This window comes from Corvus kubaryi, unplaced genomic scaffold, assembly GCF_017639235.1.
Source record: "Corvus kubaryi isolate FWS band 111438036 unplaced genomic scaffold, C.kubaryi_AGA036_p1.0 37334, whole genome shotgun sequence".
NCBI classification, from domain to species: domain Eukaryota; kingdom Metazoa; phylum Chordata; class Aves; order Passeriformes; family Corvidae; genus Corvus; species Corvus kubaryi.
The window spans coordinates 25,546,516-25,568,542 of NW_024581108.1; the positions used below are offsets into that span (position 1 = coordinate 25,546,516).

General features: G+C 48.3%; 1 protein-coding gene across 4 annotated transcripts in view; it reads right to left on the bottom strand.

Moving 5' to 3' along the window:
- Positions 1-22,027, bottom strand: part of NEGR1 (neuronal growth regulator 1) — a 192,322-nt gene that overhangs the window by 16,897 nt on the left and 153,398 nt on the right. For 2 of the 4 annotated variants that reach the window (XM_042030999.1, XM_042030997.1), the window contains exon 7: positions 7,320-7,361. The exons of the other annotated variants lie outside the window; for them this stretch is intronic. In XM_042030999.1, the coding sequence (XP_041886933.1) occupies positions 7,320-7,361 (42 nt within the window). The remainder of the gene's footprint in view (positions 1-7,319; positions 7,362-22,027) is intronic. 4 annotated transcript variants of the gene reach the window in all.

Below are 22,027 nucleotides of genomic sequence, written 5' to 3' on the forward strand. Positions count from 1 at the left end.
GTGTGGAACACCGAGTGTGGGACACCGAGTGTGGAACACCGAGTGTGAAACACCGAGTGTGGGACACCGAGTGTGGGACACCGAGTGTGAAACACCGTGTGTGGGACGCCGAGTGTGGGACACTGAGTGTGGAACACTGAGTGTGGGACACCGAGTGTGGAACACTGAGTGTGAAACACCGAGTGTGGGACGCCGAGTGTGGGACACCGAGTGTGAAACACCGTGTGTGGGACGCCGAGTGTGGGACACTGAGTGTGAAACACCGCGTGTGGGACACTGAGTGTGGAACACCGAGTGCAGGGCCTGGGCCGAGCTCTGCCTCAGCTCTGTGCACACCACCCCTGTTTGGTTCCTCACTCCCAGCTCCTCCAGCCACTGGCCTCAGTCTGCTCACACTCCAGACCTGTCTGAGTCTCCTCAGGGACTCCTGCACCGCCCTCGCTGGGGCGTTTGCGCCGTCACAAGCAGCTCCTGTTCCGACGGAGCTCTGTCTCAAACAGCTGCAGAGTCCTGCACAAACCCAGCTAAAACCAAGGCAGGGCTGCTCCAGAGAGCAACGACACCCAGTGACAAAGGAATATTTACTTAATTGTTCAGAGCTGCTGCTCAAACCTCTTACAACCCCGCTCTTGGAAGGACGCGGGCCTGGCTTGACCATCACATTTTTACCCACAAATTTTGGTGCTGTTTTCTTTAACCCAGAGAGATTCCTGGAAAAACCGACATTCAGCCTTTCATGGGTTGCCTGGTGACATGTTAAGAGCTCATCTGGAAAGCTTAAAGAAGGACCAAAACCAGCTTGAAAACCACCTCAGTAGACTGGGCCTTGCACCTGTTTGTAGTGAGGGAAAGGAAAAGATGCAGCGATGCAGCTTTTAAACATCAGGTTCAGAGCAAGGACATGGCTGATCCTGTGTCATCCTGGGATGTTGTTTTCCATCCCTGGCTGGAAATGTTGTTGGCAACTCCATCAAAATGTCCATGTTGCACAGATACTCTAAATGCAGCTGGCATGGAACTGAAATTTCCATTTGGTGCGAAATTCAGACGGGGAAAAGACAAAAAAAGAAGAAGTGTTGCCTGGAATGAGATGGGGAGCCTGGAAGGAAGCCAATATATTTTTTTCCACTCAAAACTCAACAGGCCTTTATTTGAATTTCTTTAAAACTGACATATTCATGGAGTTTTCAAACAGGCTTTTTCTGACAAGCCCCCTAATCCCCAAGCCTTCCCTCTATCAACAACCCAAGTTTGTCAGATCCTTCCCTGCCAGCTGTAGCTGTAGGTTTCTCCATATTCCACGCAGAGTTGGGCCCTCCCTGAAGTTATGGATACACAGCTCTATATACATTTTAAATCTCTGCACATGGCCACCCGTCTCATCGAGATGGATATATGCATATTTATTCCTGTACAATTCCTGTAGCCAGCCAGTTCTGGCTGATCAAACCTTCACTTAAAACATATCCTTCTGTGATAAATAAAAACACGGACTGCTCTCTTCCTGCTGGTGAATCACATTCTGGAGTCTCCTGCTTGTCTTCTCTCAGTCAGAGCTGGGACTTGTCTCAATCTCGTGGAAGGTGTAAATAGGTTGGATAAAGAACAAGGGAGCAGCTGGAGCTGGGCCAGGGCAGGCTCAGGCTGGAGAGCAGGGAAAGGTTCTTCCCCAGAGGGTGCTGGGCACTGCCCAGCCTCCCCAGGGAATGGTCCTGGCCCCAAGGCTGCCAGAGCTCCAGGAGCATTTGGGCAGCGCTGCCAGGGATGCCCAGAGTAGGTGGGAGTGTTGAGGGGTCTGTGAAGGAACAGGAGCTGGAATGGATGATCCTGTGGGTCCCTTTCAACTCAAGATATTCCATGACTCTATGAACACCTGTGTTTTAAACCCCTTTAACTGTGGGAAGTTCGAGCTGTACTGGGAAGACCCCTCCCCATGTTCCCAAGGTTTCCATGCTGGAGTTCCTACCCACAACACACTCACACCTGACAAATGCTGATCCCATCCACGAAAACCGAAAATTAATATGGATGCTGATAAACCCCCAGCACCAAGGACACTGATCCCTTGAGGCTGAGCACTTCCATCCAGGGTGAGCATCCCTCAGAGACAGGGAGGAACCTGGGGCTGCCCAGGGAGCCTGGGAGCCGTGGCTCATCCCGGAATAGGAAACGCGCGAGTGGGAGAAAGCAACAACAGGAGGTTGAGCGTCTCTGCACCTTCCACATCCTCCATCCTTCTCACAGCCTCCAGAAGCCATTTCACACCTGGCCCTGCTCTGCTTTCCTGGCAGCTCTCAGAAGCACTCCTTGGTTAAAATGTGAAATTCCAGCCAAGTGATCAATGTGTGATATTGTAAAGTATTCAGGATTCTCAGAGCAGCTTCTTCTCCTAAGTGGGCTTCTCATATTCGTGGGAAAACTCATTAATATTGAAATCCCCACTGACAGAAGGCTTGTAGGCAATACAGCATCAGGAAAAAAACATTCTTTTTATTTTACATGCCAGCTTAGAGAGTGGGAACCAATGGACTAAAAACGACCTAGTTCTAGTCCTATTTTTCAGCTGACAGAAAGCAGCTCTTTTGATATTAAATAATGCATCTCTTCAGCAAGCAGCGAATAATATGATTTAGTGTGTTCAAACATTCTGCTGGAATGATGATGCAGGCTCTGAACACGCTGAATGTCACTGAGCACACCCTGAGACACTCGTTCAGCTTAAACAGAAATGTTTACCTAATTCCACACATTCACTCGGAGGATGTGCCTTCACGGGATGATTTACAAACACAGAGTTCACCTGTTTGTAGCAGCAGGTGACTGCAGCACGGAAAGGCAGCTATTTCCCACGGGATATAATTCCCAGTGTTCCCGGGCTGGTGTCGCTCAGCCGCGGGTTCCCACAGAAACATGGAATTAACGGTGCAGGTGCACGGAGCTGGCTGAATACAGAAACCAGCTTCTCCTGGCACGGGGAGCCATGCTGGAATTTCACACCTGCCTGGGTTCTGAAATGCACCAGCAATGCACACGATGTGCTCTGAACATAAAGCTTTCAGCCGACTAACAAGGGGGTTTAATATATTGATATTTTCTCTTTAGAGATACTTGCCTGTTTGAGGCCAAACTACTCACAGCAAGGCTTGGTAACCCTCTATCTGTTTGATATCTGTTAGCTGGGGCTAAGAACCTCTGGTGATCTGGGACTGAGTGCTGGAGGGGGATTCACCATCAGCTGATGGAGATGGGACACTCTGCCTTCCTTCCCAGGTGGGTTGTTTGGGAGGCACCAAAGTGGCCACCAAGCATTAAAAGCCCTTAGAACAAACACACATCTGCTCCTAACAGGATTTAGAAGTTAAATTTGCAATGATCCAGGGCCTGTTAACCCGAAATCTGGATCACCTTTTCATGCTCGTTTAGTGTTTTGGAAGGAATTCCACAGACAGGGAAAAGGAAGAACAGTGGGGTGTTGGCTGATGAAGCACAACTGGCTCTGTCTTTTGACCCAGGGCTCTTCCCTGCTCCAGAGTTTGCTGCACCAATGTCTCCCTCTCACCTGCAGAGCCCTCCAGCTGCAGGAACGTGGTGCTTTCCTCACGAACAGACAGAACTAATGGCCAGAAAGAGCACTGGAAATGCCGAATTCAGAGTCCAGCCCTGCAGATTCTCCTTACACAAATTCACTGATTGATTTAAATGGGATTTTCAACTGCATAAGAGGAGAAAAACTGGAGGGGTTGGCAGGTTTCCCATGAAACAAACAGAGCCTGCTTGAAATGAGGTATCATTTGGTATTGTGGCATATTAAATGTGTTAGATGTGCAGAAAGGCAGAGCAGGGAGAAGCAACTGAAGTTCAAGGAGTTGTCCAACCTGCCCAAGTGCTCATTTAAACATACGCTTTTGCTCCTGAGAAAATTAAATAACTTAAGGTCCTTCTCTCTCCAGCTCCAATTTTTATAAAAGTGCCTCATAAGATGTGAAATCATTAATTAAAGAAGATTCCTCAATTATTCTCTCTGACCTGTCACAGTTACTTGTTTAGTCAGCATTAAGAATTCAGCAACATCTTCAAAGGCTTTTCAAGACACCACCTGTGAACTAATTATGCTGAAGGAGGAAAGATTTGTAAGGAGCTCCGGCTCCTGGCGCTGGCTGACAAAACAGATACCAACGGTGGCCCCAATTTTGTAACTTTTGCAGCTAATTCTACATGCTTGAAGCACTGTCACTTCAAATGAGGAAAGTAAATCCCCAAATGTACCGAAAAGGGCTCCAGCAGAGAAATGCACAAATGTGTCACCAGGGCTCTCAAACACGGCGTTGCTTTGCACGCATTAAAAATGTCTGAAATGCTTTGTACCCTGTTGTTGGGAACTGGGGGGGGATCCTGAAAGTTCTCCAGGATTGCTACAGATTCCTCACTTTCTACAAAGAGCAACTTCTGAGTTTGATCTTTAAGGAGGGTCCTGGGAAACTCAAGCAGTGATGATGGAACATCAAACATCCCGTCAGTCGTTTCCCATCCTTTCTGGGAGAGCCTTGGCCTCCAACTCTCCCTCACCCTCCTGCGGTCAGAGACTGACTCGCTTTGGGGTGTTTTCACAACCTCTGGCTCAGTACTGAAACCCTACAAAGGCTCTGTGTCCTTCTCCAGGGAAAACATCCCCTGAAGCTGCACTGAAGTGGTAAAGGATGGTGGTAATTAGCTAATTAGCTGCAGAGCCTTGATTGAGCAGGAAGGAGGCTGATGCTCTGTCTTCTGGCTGATGTGAGACACGAGGATAAAATGAGTTCCTACAGATTATCCATGTTTTGTATTCCTGCATGAGGGAAGCGGGGCAGCCAGACAGACCCAAAGGACTCTGTGGCCAAAACCTCCTGGGAGGACCTTAAACAAAGCCAGAAATGTCCCTGCTCATGGCAGGGGGTGGAACAAGATGATTTTAAGGTGCCTTCCAGCCCAAACCGTTCTGTGATTTATGATAAATCTAATTTTCCTGTCACAAGCAGCTATGGACGAATAACCCAGGCTTTCTGCCACCACTTCCCACCCCAACCTGCTGCCTTCCCTGCTGATGCTGCAGCACATGAGGGACTCAGTTCCTGAAACTCTGGGAAGTTTTTCATTGCCTCTGCAGCTGAATAACTTGGTAACAATAGCGCTGGCACTATCCAGCTATTTACCAGGCTAAAATTAGCCAAGTAGAGGGACTATCACAGTGTTATTTAATTATGGAAGGCAAACAGAACAGTTCAGTGCAATGTCACTGCTGGTACCAGGGCTCATTTCCAGGAGAAAAGACTCAATACTAAATTTTCAACCATTTTGAGAACTGTCTTTAAACCCTCCTCCCCCTTTCTGTTGTCTTTCAGCAGAACAGATGTTGGTTTTCAACTGCAAACTGAGCTCAGAGTACTTTCCTTGGTAATTTAAAGCTGGATTTGCTCATGTAGTTTCATATCTACTGCAATTTTAATGATTCCCAAATTTTTCCTCTGTTGCGTTCAGAGGTTTTCATATTCTCAATTTCATGTTTGGAAAAAGCCCTCTCTATTTAGCACCGTGCTTTCAGAATTAAGAGAGGGATCATTATTAAAGGGCTCTATGCCTTTCCATTCCCCCATCTCCATCCTGCTCCCAAAAATACATGTAATTTTGCTCATTTGGTGCACATTTATGCAGACAAGAATTCAAACACATCTCAACGCTGTGCTACTTGAACAGCAGTTTTTGCAAGTGAGGAATGACTGTGCCTCTGTTGGAGCGCTCACTGATGGAGATTAAACCCAGAAATGTTACTGGAGTCCATTCCAACTGCAACCACCCAGCATTATCTCTCCTTCCCTGAACAGAGCTTGGAACAGCATCAGGCTGAGGGCACTTTTTCAGGAATTACAAACCGCAGAGTTAAACAACACACAGAGTGAGGGTCTCCTATCGCCACTTTGCACGACCGACACAGCGGTGACTCTTTCCTTCCTCTCAGCTTCTGTTAACTCGAAAAATAATTCCCCAGCTTATTTTCAACTCCTTGGTAGTCCAAGGCAACTGTGGAAAATCCCAAGGATAGGGACTTTCATTGCAAGCACTATCAGCTGTTTGCAGTCCAGCCCCTCCATGTGTGGGTTTGGATGGAGGCTGCTCCTGCAGACATCACTCAGAGGGTTTGCTGTGGCTCTGGCACAGCACAGTCTCTGCCCTAAGGAGATGGAGAGCTTTGGGAAGCTCCCTGGGGCCCGGGGAAGGCAGGGAGGCAGCACCTCTGCCCCCCGAGTGACACCGGAGCTTGGCCTCCCTAAGCTCTTTAATTAAAGCACTGAAGATTTAAACCTTGCTACTCCTGTAAGTCTGAGGGTGGTGGAACCACCTGTGCCTGGTTTTCCTTCTGCAACCCTTGGTTTAATCTGCACTTTTGTCTGCCTCACTTGGTTTAATCACCCCACTTTCTGTGGCTTTCTGGCACAGTCCTTCCAATCTTTTTATCTCAGTTAGGAAATAAAAGTACACATCTGGTGTAGGTTTTGCCAGAGAAAAACTCTGCTTGTTTTTGTCTCACAGGTGGGATATTGGGAAGGAATTGTTCCCTGGGAGGGTGGGCAGGCCCTGGCACAGGGTGCCCAGAGCAGCTGTGGCTGCCCCTGGATCCCTGGAAGTGTCCAAGCCCAGGTTGGAGCAGCCTGGGACAGTGGGAGGTGTCCCTGCCCTTGGCAGGGGTGGCACCGGATGAACTTTGAGGTCCCTCCCAATCCAAACCATTCCATGTTTCTATGACCAGCTCCACTGAGGGTGTCCTGCTGGGGAGCAGCAGCAGGAAATCCCCAAGAAAATGGGGATGTACCACAAACATTCAGGACCTGTTAACACCTGCCAGGCACAAGGAGAGGCGCTCAGCTCCCACAAACACCTCACAACAGCTCCTGGCTCCATCCCACAATCAGTCAGTGATGAGACAGCGAGAAATCTGTAAATCCTCAAACCAACATCCACATTTGCAACAACATCAGCAAAGACTCAAAGGGTGAGGTGATTCCAGAGCAGGGACTTGCCCACGCAGAGCAGTGCCCTGCGCACCCCCACCGGGACAGCCGAGAGAGACCCATGGCAGGGACAGGGATGTGGGAGAGGCTGCTCAAAACAGGGAGAAAGAGGACAAGACACAAAGCCTGGAGGGAAGACACACCAATGGAAGCACAAAGACGGAGGAGACAGTCCAGCACTACCACAACACAGCTGCCCGGGTCAGCCCCGGGCACTGATGGCAATGAGGCCCTGCAGGCACCGAGCCTCCTGCGGGGATGCGTGGGGATACTGACCTGGGCTTGAGACACGACTAGAGGTAGTAGGCTCAATAATTTCTACAAAAAGGGAAAAGGAAAAAAAAAAAGAGAACATTTGGGAGTTAATCACACATGGAAGACAAGTACAGAATGAGACAGCAAACAGTCATGCAAGAGACAGCACAGTTTTATCTCAGGTGGGGCCTCGGACAGAGCTGCGGGGCCCAGAGCTCTGTGCCTGGGGCTGCACCCCAGCCCTGCTCCTTCCCTACGTTCTGTGCACACCATCAGCACCATCACACTCCCACTGGGCCAAGCTTTTTGCCCCTGGAGCTCTCGAGCATTTCTCTGGGGAGGCACTGAAACCTGGCTAAGAGAAGGGCTTTGTTCACTTCATTGAAGGCAATTTCCTCCCATGAATATCAGTCAAGGTAACAATTTTGAACAAAGAATGTTTTAAAGCAATAGTTTTGTGCTTCAGCGAACTTTTAAGAAGGCACATCTTTTTAATTATTGAAGTCTTTCCAGAAGAAAACATTTCTCAGAAACATCAAACCCATTTGGAAGTTGTTTACTTCCCCCAGGCAACCAATACAAACAGGCAAAGTTAAGAGAAGACACAGTTCTCCTGCATCCAGCCTAATGAAACAATCACCTGTGGCTTTTCATTATAATTTGACTTTAGAATTCATTATTCTGGGCCTTTTTATTAGCTTTGAATAGTGCTATGCAAAATGAAATACCAGTCCCAATTAATCTTGCACGGAAGCAAGCTCCCATCTCAATGCAGCAATTCAATACTCCTCATAAAAAAGGTTTAACAAAATTACCAAGCTCAAAAGATCATTGACCATATCTTGACTATAACAAGAAACTAATGAAAAAAAATGGGAGCAAGTTGACAAGCAGGGATGTGCAGGGAATGGCTGAGCACACACCAGCTCCTGGCCAATTTTGAGGGGTTTTTTCCACCTACAACTGCTTTTCAGGTTAATACTGTGCAAACACGAGTCCAAGTGAAATAGCAGACAAGTATTTTCCCAAATAAAAAGTTATGAAGTTTCTTTACCCAACTGCTAAACTTCTGCTAATGCAGATGAATGTTTCCAGCCTTTAAACCAATTATTCAATGCCTTGACAAACACACCGTGGGTGCTGGTGAACCCAAACCACGTTTTTAAAGTAAAATGGAACTTGAGCTGTGTTACACTTTCAATTGACACTAAAATCCACGGAGTTGGTGACACCCTCAGCATAAGAGGGGTTTCAGGTACTGAGGTTTCCTACCCCTGTGCAGAAGCAGGAGCAGTGGGGAGTGCTGAGGCCAGGCAGGTCCATCCCAGCTGTCCCACATCACTTCCCACCACGGCAGCTGGGGCACTGGGAAGGGAGAGCTGGAGGTGAGGGTGCTCTCCATGCGGGAGCATCCCAGGGATGTGCGGCTGGCTCCAGTGAGGAAGAGGGAGGATGGGGAGGATCCTCTGCAGGCTCTGTACTGCAAAGGTCTCTGCTCAGCTGGCTGAGGCACAAACAAGGCTTTTTCCCAGAATATTTAACAGAGAGAAAGCAAAACGACCCAGAAATACAGAAATATGTGAGACACCAAACTGATTTCAGTGATGCCTAAGTTTTAATCAATTGTGGACTTTGTGACATTGGTGTGGGTTGGGAAAGAGCCACGACGATGCATTGGTGGGGTTTGGATGACTCCGCTGAAAACCCCAAATCTGCTTTCTCAGGGCAGGGGCACAGGGAGGGCCTGGCTGACACCTGGAGCCCTGCCGGGGTCGGGGCTGCTGCAGGGGAGGTCGAGGATTGTCCCCAGCCAAGAGGAGCTGCTGGAGCTCCACACGAGGGAAAAGGGAAACTCACCACAGCAAATGCCCCCCCACCAAAATGTTCCCCTGGGAAAGGAGGGCGTGCTCCTGCACGGAGCAACCCTGGCTTCAGCAGGAGAAACAGGAATTGGGGTCAAACAAGAGACTCAGAGAGAACAAAAACCTATCAAGAATCCCTCAATTTTGGATTTTAATGGCTGTTTTAAAAGTGTGACAACAATTTGATTTAGTGCTCTTAAATTTTTCCCAAACCTTCCCAATTCTGCTCCTCACGGATAATTATCAGCCTGGCTCAAATGTGTTGTGCAACGATGACAAAAGTTATTTTTATGGCTGCCTGAAGTTAACAGCATCTTTTCCTTGGGAATTTAGGAGTCAATCCTCGTGACTGTGGCTTCCTAGGAAAGGAAAAGCTCCTCTTTCTGCAGATGAGCACCATTCTTCCCGACAATCAGGCAAATTAACACACTCAATCAGTACAATATTTCATTAAAAAGCAAAATACCCTACCCAAACCAGCAGGGATTGTGCTGGGATCATGTCTCCTTGGGAAACATGGGATCTAGACTTAATTATAGGTGCTTAAGGTAGCATAAAGTCACAGATTCCTGGCAGCATCAAGGATGGAAGCGAAGGTGGTGATTTCATGTATTATTCTTGCAAAAAATCTCATTTTTAAATACATTATTAGATCAAGGCATTGGAGAGACGGATCTATTTCTAGTTTCAAGTTCTAAAATTCTTTGCAAATCTTTATTCATGAAAATGTTCAGGTCTATAGAGAGAAAACAAAACCAGCTGGTTTTGTGGAAGCACGCTAGGCTGGTTCATTCAAATTAAAATTTATTAATGACTCCTTAGGAACACTGGGAGGCAGGGATGTGGGGGGGAGAGGGGCACTATCTGTACCACACTTTCCTGGGACCCCAATCCTACAGTATCAGGACTGCTCAGATTTCCAAGGGTGCTTGTGGAAAAAAAATCTGCAAGTCTAATGGAAAGCCATGACTTTCTGTGCCATTTCTGTGGCTGCAGTGGGGAATTCTCCTTGAGCGGAACTTCGGAGCTTTGTTTCCCAAAGCAGAGGAAGAGCAGCGAGTGCCCAGCAGCTCCTGGTGTGCCTGTGCCACAGCTGGTGCTGTGTGTGCAGGACCCTGTGTGCCCTGCAGAGCCACCTCCTCTGGGGAGGCAGGATAGACAAACCCAGCTCGTTAGTTTAAAGTGGCTCAAAAATGTGAAACCGGGAATGTTCTGGGCATAGGGATACTGGCACAGCATCCCTGGCTGCCAAATAAACATGGAAAACTGGGCATTTCTGCCCAGGTCTAAATACACCAATGCCCCAACCCCCTGATTGACTTCCTGGCCTGAACTTGTCAGTGGAGGAATTTTTCCTCATCTCCAAACTAGAGCTGCGCTGGTGCACCAGGGAAATGCTGTGACAGGCGCTGGTGTGGCAGTCCAGCTCTGCTGGGCTGGGGAAGGGGCAATGCGTGTGCAGCAATCTCTAGCACGCTGTCAGGGGAAGAAGTAAAGCCTCATGTTCTCCTTAAAATCGGTTTTGGTTGGGGGTGGTGAGCCAGATCTAATGCTGGAAATAACCCAGCCTCAGACAGTCAGCAGCTGAGTGGGTTTAAATGAAGTGGGAAAATAAACCCCACAGATTTGTAGCTGCAGCTCTAATCCTCAAAAGGGAAACCTCTGGAGAACATAAGCACTAAAGACAGCTGGGCCAAGGAGGTGAGGTTAAATGTCAAGGACATTTAGTGCTGCCTTCTACCGAAAGCACAGAGATTGTATCTAGAAATTCCTTTCTGATCCCAGGCAGAACAGAGCTGGCAGAGAAAACCTCTTACCGAAATGAGAAACCATCCCATGAAAGGCTCCCCAGCACAAGGAGGCAAATTACAGGGAACAAAAGGCGTTGGCTGCAAAAAGGCCATGCCTGGGAAAGCCAGAACGCAGCTCGGAGAGGGAACCACCGCAAACCTGCGGGAAGGCACTCCCTGACCCCAGAGATCACAGAATCATTAAGGCTGGAAGAGACCTACGAGATCATCAAGTCCAAATTAAACACCACCACGTCCACTAAACCATATAGTGAAGGAATAAGGTACCTTGAGAGAAATGCAAGCCCCTCTGCTCACAGAGGTGTGGCAGAGAAATTCAGCATGGACCCAAATCTGGTTTTGTCTCGGTTTTATCACAGGCTGAAACCCTGGCATTCTGCATAAAAACATGGGAATGGAAATTGCCAGACCAAAGTTAAAGCAAAATTCAATCAGCTCAGGAGGCTGAGGTCAGAGGGATTTAAATATGTTTGCACATAAAATTGTCAAAACAACAGTAAATTCATAGGCAGGGGAGGACAGCGGGGACAGCGGGACTGAGAATTACAGACGTGTTTGAGGAGGGCAGGACCCACAGCCGCGGCTTCCTGACATCCAAGGCTTCGGAAAAATATGAGCTGGAAGGAGCTATTAGAGGATATAGTAGGCAGGTAAAAACAAGCAAGTAAACAAACCCTGACTTTTAGTTTACTAGAGGCCAATTACTTGTAATTATTTGCCCAGCAAATCTCCTTGTACGTGATTAGGAAGGCAGCGATTCATCAGCCCCTGTTTGCACGAGCAAAGGGGCAAACGGAGGGCGGATTCCTTCAGAAATCCAGTGTGGATCTGCACCTCCCCAGCCTGGCTGTGCTCACGCTGCTCCTCCTCGGAGCTCCTGAAATAAACCCCAGCTCCTGTGAGGAGCAAACTCGATTAATTTGGGAAGGGATTACCCGAGGGAGCAGCCTGCAGCGGGAAGGATTAGAGCCACTGACCCAGGCATGCTCCAGGCTCAGCCTCTCAGTAGCAAAGCCCAAACTTTTATCCCCAGAGACCACGGAGAGCTCAGCAAAAGAACAGAGCAGTGATCTCAGTCTGTGCCTGCAGCCAGGAGAGGAGAGGAGAGGCTCTGCCTCCCAGAGAAATCCATCCACACCCAGGCAGGAGCCCAGCGCCTGTTCCAGCTCCCAGCAGAGCCAGCGGCAGGCTGGGCACTGCCCACGAGACTTCCAGCACCTTTCCATTTCACCCACCACAGTGCTGATGCTCTTTTCCAGTTCTCTGGAGCCCCCTCCCAGCACAAGCTCAGCACCAGCCCATCCCTAGGACCAGGTCTGAAGTTAAAGCTATGAATCCCATTTTTTGTTACAATGGTACCTTATTTTATCACCCTGCAGCTGGTCCAAAGCCAAACCGTTGTGTTTGGTGCAATCAAAGCTGTTGGAGGGATAACAGGTTTTAAAAATGAAAAATGTGCTTTATTGTGAGTAAAGCCACGCCTAAGCTCTGGTTTTGGGAGTAAAAAGCAATGCTATAATGCAATTCCCAGTGTTCTTCACTGTTTCAGTGGCAGGAAATCCAACACAAACGTGGAAATGTTTAATTGCTTTCTGTAGCCCCTGACCCATGACATTGGTCTCTGTCACTCCTCAGGGATTTGCCAGGGCAGGGTCAGGTTGGATATTGGGAAAGGCTCTTCCCCCAGAGGGTGCTGGGCACTGCCCAGGCTCCCCAGGGAATGGGCACATTCCCAAACCTGCCGGAGCTCCAGGAGCGTTTGGACAGCGCTGCCAGGGATGCCCAGGCTGGGGGTGCTGGGATTGTCCCAGGGAGAACTTTTCCCAACTGGAGAATACAAAAAGCTGCTTTCATTTCCATCTGCATCAGTACAATTGTTGGACTTTGATCAACTTGGAGGAATCAATAACTGGACCAAAACACAACTGGCAGTTAAATACCAGCTCATTAGTTAATTAAAAAAAACCCTCATAACTGCTTCAATTTATGACCTTTGATAATTAACTGGGCTTATTTAAACTAATCTCCCCCAGGCTTCATCAGCTTTGTTAAAGATTAATGATTTATTGTGAAATCGAGGTCTTTAAGCCTAGGGAAGCCAGAGCCTGTTTGAGTACCACGAAAAATGGAAAAACATTTCATAATAAATCTTTTGGATGGAAACTGTGAGTGTGTGAGTGGATGGGGCAGAGATGTGACCTTAATTTATTCTGTGTCTTTCTCTCACCCTTAATATTTTGCAATTACAATTAGAGCTTTTCTGCAGGTTTGAGTTATTACACCTTAATTGCCTCGTAATGGTTTATTTTATTTAAATGGTTTACTCTTTTATTACAGGATGATAAATATTTAACAGCTCTATGCTGGTGAGACTTTAAAAAAATAGTAATTGTGAACTTGAAGTTTAAGTTCTGAAATTGCCAGGGAGTTCTCTCACTCCATCCTCCAGCAGCTCTACACCTCCAGCTGATTGTTTTGCTTGATAGCAGGAGCTTCTCAAGAAATATTCCAGTATTTTTAAGGCTGTGGAAAACCACATTATTGACATCTTTTTGTGCCCTGTTGTAAAAGAATTCCAATGGAAGGTAATTTCTAAGAGCCTCCAGGTCTGTGGATTCCAGCCCCAAGTCCCAGACTTGTTCTCAGCTGGCAGCACAATGGGATGAATTTCAAATTTGACTTAAATTCTGATGGAATTTGATTTTCCCATGGAAAGGCAGAGAAAGATACTGAACATATTGTTTTAATGCCCCAGTCTACTAAAAGCTTATTTATTTTTTTTAATAGGTTCCAGAGTGAACCATCATGTTTTATGTAGGATGAATGATTTTATAGTGTGAAAAAAATGGGGTTTAATTTCATTTAATTTAGTTTAATTCGATTTAATTTAATATAAATGTGAGGGGCGGTGTTATGTGTGTGTGTGAACCAGCAACAGACAAATTTATATTTTAATTAAAAACATCCAAAATAATATTTTAATTAAAGGTCACACATTTGATTCTCTTGGCAGTAAAATTATCCTCACTCTAACAACAACTTCACATTTATAAGACACTGGTATATGCTTAAGGCTTTACCTTTTGCAGGACTGCCTTTATTTTGAATAAATGAATAAATCAGGGCACTTTTCCCTCAGCAAATGCATGTTGGCAAAAGCAGCCATTCATTTGCAGGCCACTTTTTGAGTATCAGGAAAATATACCCACTGATGTGAGGGCACATCTTTGCATCAGTATTTACAGCACTAAACCATTAAAAATGAAAAAGTGCAATACAGGAAGAAAAAATCTACTGAATGAATCCTGGATTTTATCAGATCCCAAAAATGAATGTGAGCAGTGAGATCTTTAGGGGTTTCAGAAGGACCCTCAGCACCTGCACCCACCGAGGTGTGCCTGGAGAGACTCCTGGCAAGCAGAACTCAGAGGAAAACATAAACCAGGGCAGGCCAAGGATTCGTGGGCTTGGGAGAGCAAAGAGACTTCATCCCTTCCTGGGAGAGAAAAGGTGGATTTGGGTGGATTGGGCTGGATTTGGGTGGTTTGGCCATGGGGAGGGTCCATGGAGCAGTGAGGAGCTCTGCTTGTGCTCCGAAGTGCCAGATGTGCCAGATGTGCCAGATGTGCCAGTGGCATAGGGACACACAGAGCCATGGAATGTCCTGAGCTGGAAGGAACCCACAGGGATCATCCATTCCAGCTCCTGCCCTGCCCAGAACCCCCAAATCCCACCCTGGGCATCCCTGGCAGCGCTGTCCAAACGCTCCTGGAGCTCTGGCAGCCTCGGGGCCGTGCCCATTCCCTGGGGAGCCTGGGCAGTGCCCAGCAGCCTCTGGGGAAGAGCCTTTCCCTGATCTCCAGCCTGAGCCTGCCCTGGCCCAGCTCCAGCCGCTCCCTGGGTGCTGTCCCTGTCCCAGAGAGCAGGAAGAACTCACCCATCCTACACAGAGCCTCATAAGGACTTTTTTCCCAGGACACTGAGGCCCTTTCAGAGGCAAGAGGAGATTCCCAGCACTCCCAGTTTCCCACCCAGGGGCTTCCATTGCAGTTTTTTGAATAAAACAATGCAACAGTAACTGCCGCAACTAGAGACAAGCTCCGACAGCACTTCTGCATCCTGAGAGGGGACATCCAATGGGTTCGTTTGATGCCAAATCCCAAAGCATTTCTCCCCACACTCTGGATCCAGTTACAAGACACTTTGGAGTATTATCAAAAACAAAAGACAATAAAAACCACAGCCAGTTTGCAGCCTCTGTGGAGGAGCTGTGTTTATGAAATATTCCACATGGTTTACAATATTTTTCCTATAATGAGGATCAGAAAAGCACCATTGGGGATGTGATTTATGACATTCTCTTCCCCTGCACACCTGGAGCAGCCCCATTCCTCGGAGAGGGGCTGGAGCCAGACCCCAGTGCACTGCCTGCCAACGGGGAAATCCATTGTTTAACCACCAGCAGCTAAGGGAAAGGTTGTGACAGCTCCCTGCTGTACCCCAGCTGTCCCTGGGGTGCCTGAGCACCCATTTCAGCTCAGATGTTGTGGTTTCCCATCAATCCATAAGGGGAAGCATCTGCCAGGGTCCCACAGGTTCTGATAGCAAAGGGCACCCCCAAACTCCAGGGATGAGCCATCCACACGTGGGAACCAGCAATGGAGTAAAAGATCAAGCCTGTGGCTGTGGCTGCCCCTGGGTCCCTGGCAGTGCCCAAGGCCAGGCTGGACACTGGGGGTGGGAGCAGCCTGGGACAGTGGGAGGTGTCCCTGCCATGGCAGGGGTGGCACTGGAGGGGCTTTGAGGTCCCTCCCAACCCAAACCATTCTAAGATTAAAATAAATTGTTTTTAAATAAAATGGGTGGAGGAGAGGAATGTCTCTGCTCATGGAAGAGAAAAAAGAACATTTTAGTTTAGGACACCTGACCCTGCTGCTCTGAGCACGACATCCATGAGGGCAGAGATCTGAGGAAGCTGGTCCTGAGTCTGTCCCAGTCCTGGTGCTGTGTCACAGCTTGGGTGAAGCAAAGAGAGAAACCCACGGAATTTCATACATGTGGATATGTCTATGTCACCAAAGGGACATGAAAGACAGCGCTGTGATTTAGTTGTTCAAGTTACTGTGTTCTAAAGGATAAACACTATTTGCTCACTAGTCCTTATTCCCCATTTCAGATTTTTCCAGGGAAAACTGCTGCTTTAATGATTTTTACAGCTGTTGAGACCATAACAAAATGAAGAAAAAGTGACAAAGTTGGCTGTGTCCTTTGAGCTTGGTCTCTCATTCATATGGATAAATGGAAGCTCATGAATAATGCAGGTCTGGAAATCTGTTAGCATTTTCCTGCTCAGAAACATATGATTAGCACTGCTCTGACTCCCAGTAATGATATTCCTGTTCTCAGAGGTCACTCTTTAAATCTGCACAACTGTCGCTGTATTTCTGGAAATAAATACGGCAAAATACACACTGGAGATGCAGCAGGGGACATCTGTGAAGGTGCAGCTCCTGGGGCACGAGAGACTCATCTGTCACTGATTCAGGGAAGTGCTGGGAGCCCCCCATGCCATGGGAACACAGGGCTCAGGACAAGTCCCAAGGGCAGCAGGTGTTCGAGCAACTCACACAATCCCACACTGGTGTGGGGTGGGTTGGGAGCTCAAATCCCAGCCGGTGCCAGCCCTGCCATGGCAGGGACACCTCCCACTGTCCCAGGCTGCTCCCAGCCCCAATGTCCAGCCTGGCCTTGGGCACTGCCAGGGATCCAGGGGCAGCCACAGCTGCTCTGGGCACCCTGTGCCAGGGCCTGCCCACCCTCCCAGGGAACAATTCCTGCCCAAGATCCCATCCAGCCCTGCCCTCTGGCACTGGGAGCTCATCACTACACTTACCAGAAAACCAGAAGAAGAAACCTGAGCAATCTGCCTGAGTTACAGCGAAGCAGCAGCTTGGACATGGGGAGCTGACTGGGAAGGGTTCACATGAACTTCAGGTACCCAAATTCCCAGGGTTTGTGGTCCATTTGTGGCCCAAGGGATGGTCCCTGTGGGATTGGGCTCACTGGGCCTTGTGGCAGCCCAGGCAGACGCTCCCCTGATGGGGGGACCGGGATTCCTGACCCCACCACCTGCCGGAGGGCTCCCCAGGTGAAAGCCTCCTGCTGCTGCAGCTCTGGAATACAGGCACGGACACCTCTTTCCAGGACAGAAGCCATTCTCACCAGCAGGGTCTGCCATGGATCCATGGATTCCCACAACATTCAGAGCAAGCCTCCATCCCCGCACTCCTTGCACGGATCAAACACATGCCCACCACTGGATACTCTTCAACTGCTCTGCTATTTGCTTTCACTGGCACAGCAATTTGTGAATAACTTATTTAGTAATTACCGTGTAATTATAGCTCTGCTGATCCCTGACGAGCCGAAATCCACAGACAATGCCTATCAAATGAATCATTACAATCTCTATAAATTACATGGGAGATGTGCCCATGTCACGATGAGATTCATGAAATTACTACAATTCCTGTGAAAGGAGATTAATTAAGATGGAGTTAGAGTTTAAGAAGGAGCAGCTTATCCTGCCCCTGTGCCCAGCCCTGGGGGCACCTCTGGGGTGCCGTGCCCAGCTCTGGCTCCTCAGCCCAGCAGGGCCAGGGAGCTCCTGGAGCGGGGCCGGCGGAGGCTGCGCAGCTGAGGAAGGGCCTGGAGCATCCCCGTGCCCAGCACAGGCTGAGGGAGCCGGGGCTGCTCAGCCTCGAGAGGAGCCCCAGCTGAGAGGGGCCCTCAGCCCTGGCTGTCCCTGGCTGCAGGGAGGGCTCAGGGCAGGGCCCGGGCTCTGCTCCGGGGCCCGGCAGCGGCCCCAGAGCCACGGGCAGGGCCTGAGCCCAGGAATTGCCCTGCACAGGAGGCAGAACTGCTGCCCTGGGCAGGGCCAGCCCTGAGCAGAGCCCAGAGAGGCTGTGGGGTCTCCTCCCTGGGGATATTCCAGACCTGTCTGGACTCAATCCTGTGCTCTGGGATGACCCCGCCAGAGCAGGGAGGTGGCACCAGAGGAGCCACTGTGGGCCCTTCCAGCCTGACCCAGTCTGGGATTCAAGACTTGACGCCGAACTTTCCAAGTGCGATAGAGCCACGGAACGCTGCAAGGCTAGGGAAAAAAAGAGAAGAGCAACAATGAACCCTAATGTGGATGATTGCACTTCCAAATGCGGCACAGGGAAGCACAGCTGCCTTGCTTTGGTACAGATGTGTCCTGGAAATCAGGCAGAGCAGGGGATGAGCAGTGCTGGGCTGTGGAACCAGGCATGGAGAAACCCCCAGCGGAGGGGAATGCATCTGGTGCCTGAGGAGCCACTCAAATGTGAGCTCAGGGAGGAGTTTGCCACAGACACCCTGCAGGAAAACAGGCTCCAGGCACAGCCAGCAGTGGTTAAAAGAACTTCCAAAATGTGTCAGGGGTTCAGACACCTCCCACACCAATCGCTGCTGTCACACCCGTAACAGCTCCTGGCCAAGGCAGGGACATTGGGAATACTGGAGCTCACACTGCTCTGGTGTCAGGGTCACACCTCCGAAGGTCAGACCCGAGCCAAGGACAGCCCTGCTCAGGCCAAAGCCAGGCTGCTGCTGCTGCTGCTCCTGCAGGACCAGCCCAGCCCAGTGAGGCACAGTGTCCCCCACAGCCCCCAGAGCCACCCCTGCCATGGCAGGGACACCTCCCACTGCCCCAGGCTGCTCCAAGCCCCAGTGTCCAGCCTGGCCTGGGACACTGCCAGGGATCCAGGGGCAAAAATAATCAACATTCAGTCATTAATCAAAAGTACTTTTTGGAACCAGACATCCTTTATACAACATTCTGCTCTGGTATCAGCAGGAGCCGATTGTTTAAACTCAGCACTTGATTAAGATGATTAAATTGAATTACCTTGATGAAGAAGCTGAAGAAAGGCACAGAACTACCTCTGTCTGTAAAATTACATTTTAAAAAACATTTATGTCCCCTTTGATTCAGATAAGCCCCAGTGTGATCCTGACTCCAAAGCCGGTTTCCCATTCCTACAGGCATTTCCTCATGTCCTTTGCAGCACCCTGGGCAGCTCAGCACCAGCCTCAGAAAAGGGGCTGGGGAAAATGGACATTTTATTGACTAAATTAAAGCTGCTACATCATGATAGGGTGCAGTCACTCCATGAGATTTGCTTCTTTCTTCCTCACATCCCCAGAACTTCAAAATTTTTCTTCTTTTCCTTGAAATATAATTTTAACTGAATAAATTAACAGAATTTAAATGATCCAGTTCTCAGGTTTATGTTTTATTTTTGAACAAAGTTAGTAAATCGAAATATTGCCAAGCCTAAAATCTGAGTATCAGGGCAATTTATAAGAAATGGTCTCTACAGGAACAGCACCTTGTCTCACAGTAAAATTCAGGTTATTGCTGTAGGTGCTTCATGGCAGAACATTTAAAAGCCAAGAAATCAGCGTTGTTACTTTAGATACGTAGGGGGAAAAGGAAGTTTCTGAAAAATTCATTACAGGCCTTTTTCTGTGAATAGTTCTGATACCACAATCAAAGCCTCTGACGCCAGCGCGTTCCACCCGAGGTGTGGAAGAGCCCTGAGAAGAGAAAGCTTTTATGCTCCATTTATTATTGCAAATGCAGTCCAAATCTCCATGTATAAACCTGGAGGCGGAATTAAGGATAACAGTAACTGAGCTCTTGATTTCCGAGGCTCGTTGAGGCACCTCAGCACTTTGTTACACAGAGGTTAGTTAGTGCTTCTAGTGTGGGCTCACTGAAAACCTCTTGTTTTTAAACCTCTGGAGCTATTTTTAGCTTTCTTGCAGCCGAAAAAAAAGATTTGTTTTTTCCCCTTCCTCTTTTCCTTCAGCTCACCGAGTGTCCAGACCCTCAGGAACACACAGCAGCTGCCAGGAAGTTGCAGTGGAAGCTGTGCAGACACCACCTCTCTGCATTTTCTGGTGATCTCTAAATGACAAACACTTGACTCGATAGAAGCACGCACACTTTACAGATAAATGTTTGGGTTTAAGCAACAGCTTTTGTCAATTAACCCAGAATTTATCTGGGAAATTATTCCAGTTTTGGCATTTTCTAACCTGTTGGATTATTTGCTTAAATATCAAGGTCTTGGGTTTAAAATCTATTTTCTGATCTCTCTGAAAACTCAGGATATCCTTGATCAATATCTAATTCCTTTGTAAAGCCCCCTGAGCTTTGCTCAACAACTTGATATGAAAATAAGTTCTGCACTTAATAACCTTCTAATGAAGAAGTGCTTTGCATTAGGTTTAAAATTTGCCACTGAGCACTGTAAGTGACTCTCTCCTGGGCCCATGTCATGAGAAAACTTCCTAATGCACCTTCCCCAGACTCACCAGAATTCCAATAACCCACTTTTCCTACCCAGGATAGACAGTAATTGTGTTTAATCTCTTCACTTGAGGATTGTTTCATCCTCTGCTTCCTATCAGCCCTTTCTGAGCCTCCTCCCCCCATCCTCCCAAAGTTTTGAGGCCAAGCTGAAGTTTGTGTTCCAGATTCAGCTGTAAAATATATTTATATCATTATTTATAGTGCTATTTATAGCACTTCTTGTCCTCATCCCATTTGTTACATGAGGTATTCTTTGGACTTTCTGTTTTCTTTGATTTACAAAGTTTTCTACTCTGTGAGAAGAAACTCGAGTCCCAGTGTAAATTCCATGGATGACCTGGAATGTTTTAATCATTGTTTGGACAATGCTCCCAGGCACAGGGTGGGATTGTGGGGCGTCTGTGCAGGGAGTTGGATCAGTGGTTGCTGTGGGCCCCTCCCAACTTGAGATATTCCGTGATTTTGTGACAATTAACTGATACTTGAGATAAGATTTGGCCACACTTCAACCCCTCTGATTTATCCAGGTGGGTAAGAAGATGAGTCTGAACCCCGTGAGGTGTGGGTAACTGCAAAATTTGTGAATATAAACACAAATGGAACAAAACAGAGCATCGGGGCAACTTCAGCAAGGCTCCACAGCAAAGACCCCTGGGCTTTTGTTTGGTTTTTGCCTGATTTTTCCCTGATCCACTCTCGGGCCTTTAAATTTCTGCTAAATGTCAAGGAGAAACTTGTGTTCCTGGCCTTGCTCAAACGGGTTATTTCTGCCTCATCCCATCTCAGTCACTTATTGTCATATAATTCATAATAAAGCTCAAGCTGGAAAATGGATTTAGAGAAAATTCCTTCATAACTCTCGGTAATTGTTACCTGGAGCAGCAGTTGGCATCCATATGGAAGGAGCTCAAACCCAACATTGAACAGAATTACTATGACTTACATAAATGGAGGATTTGGCCATTTATCTAATTCCCTGTGAATATATGAATCCAAGGTGCTGGTTTCTAACTCTGTCTCGTCAATCTGTTCTGGAATGGCTTCCCTGGTCTCTGCCATGGGAGGGAGGCTCGGTTAAGCCGAACTGCTCACCCTGGGAGAGAGGAGAGGAGACAGGGGAGGTTTTCCCTTTGTCTGTGGGTCCCACTGGGGATGGCTGGAAGTTTTCAGAGCTGTTTTCCACTGGGAAGGGGAGCGCTCCATTCAAATGCCCTGGATGAATGCACCTGGATCTCTGAGGAGGGTTCCCATGGATTATAACCCTGCTTCTCTGATGCCCTGAATTTCAGGAGCTGGGTCCATGTCCAGGACGGGGCCTTCCCATGATGTATCAGGATCAGCTCTCCTGGAGCAGCCTGTCCTGTTTGCACAGCTTGGACACGGAAAGCAAAACCAAGGCCTTGGATATGAAACACCCCAGTGAAGACAGAGCACAGAGGGGAGAAAGCGAAATCCCCCTCAGATTGTGAGGGAAGAGGCAAAGCCTGGACCTCCTGAGCTTCCAGCTGGGATGTGCTCCAGGCAAAGCCGTGTCTTGGCTTTGTGAAGGCACACCAGGAACCCTCTGGCTGGAGCCTGGGTGTCCCCTACCCCTGAGCAGGAGCCAGAAGAAGCTCAGAGGCTCAGACGTGTGACCACCCCTTAACGAAGCAT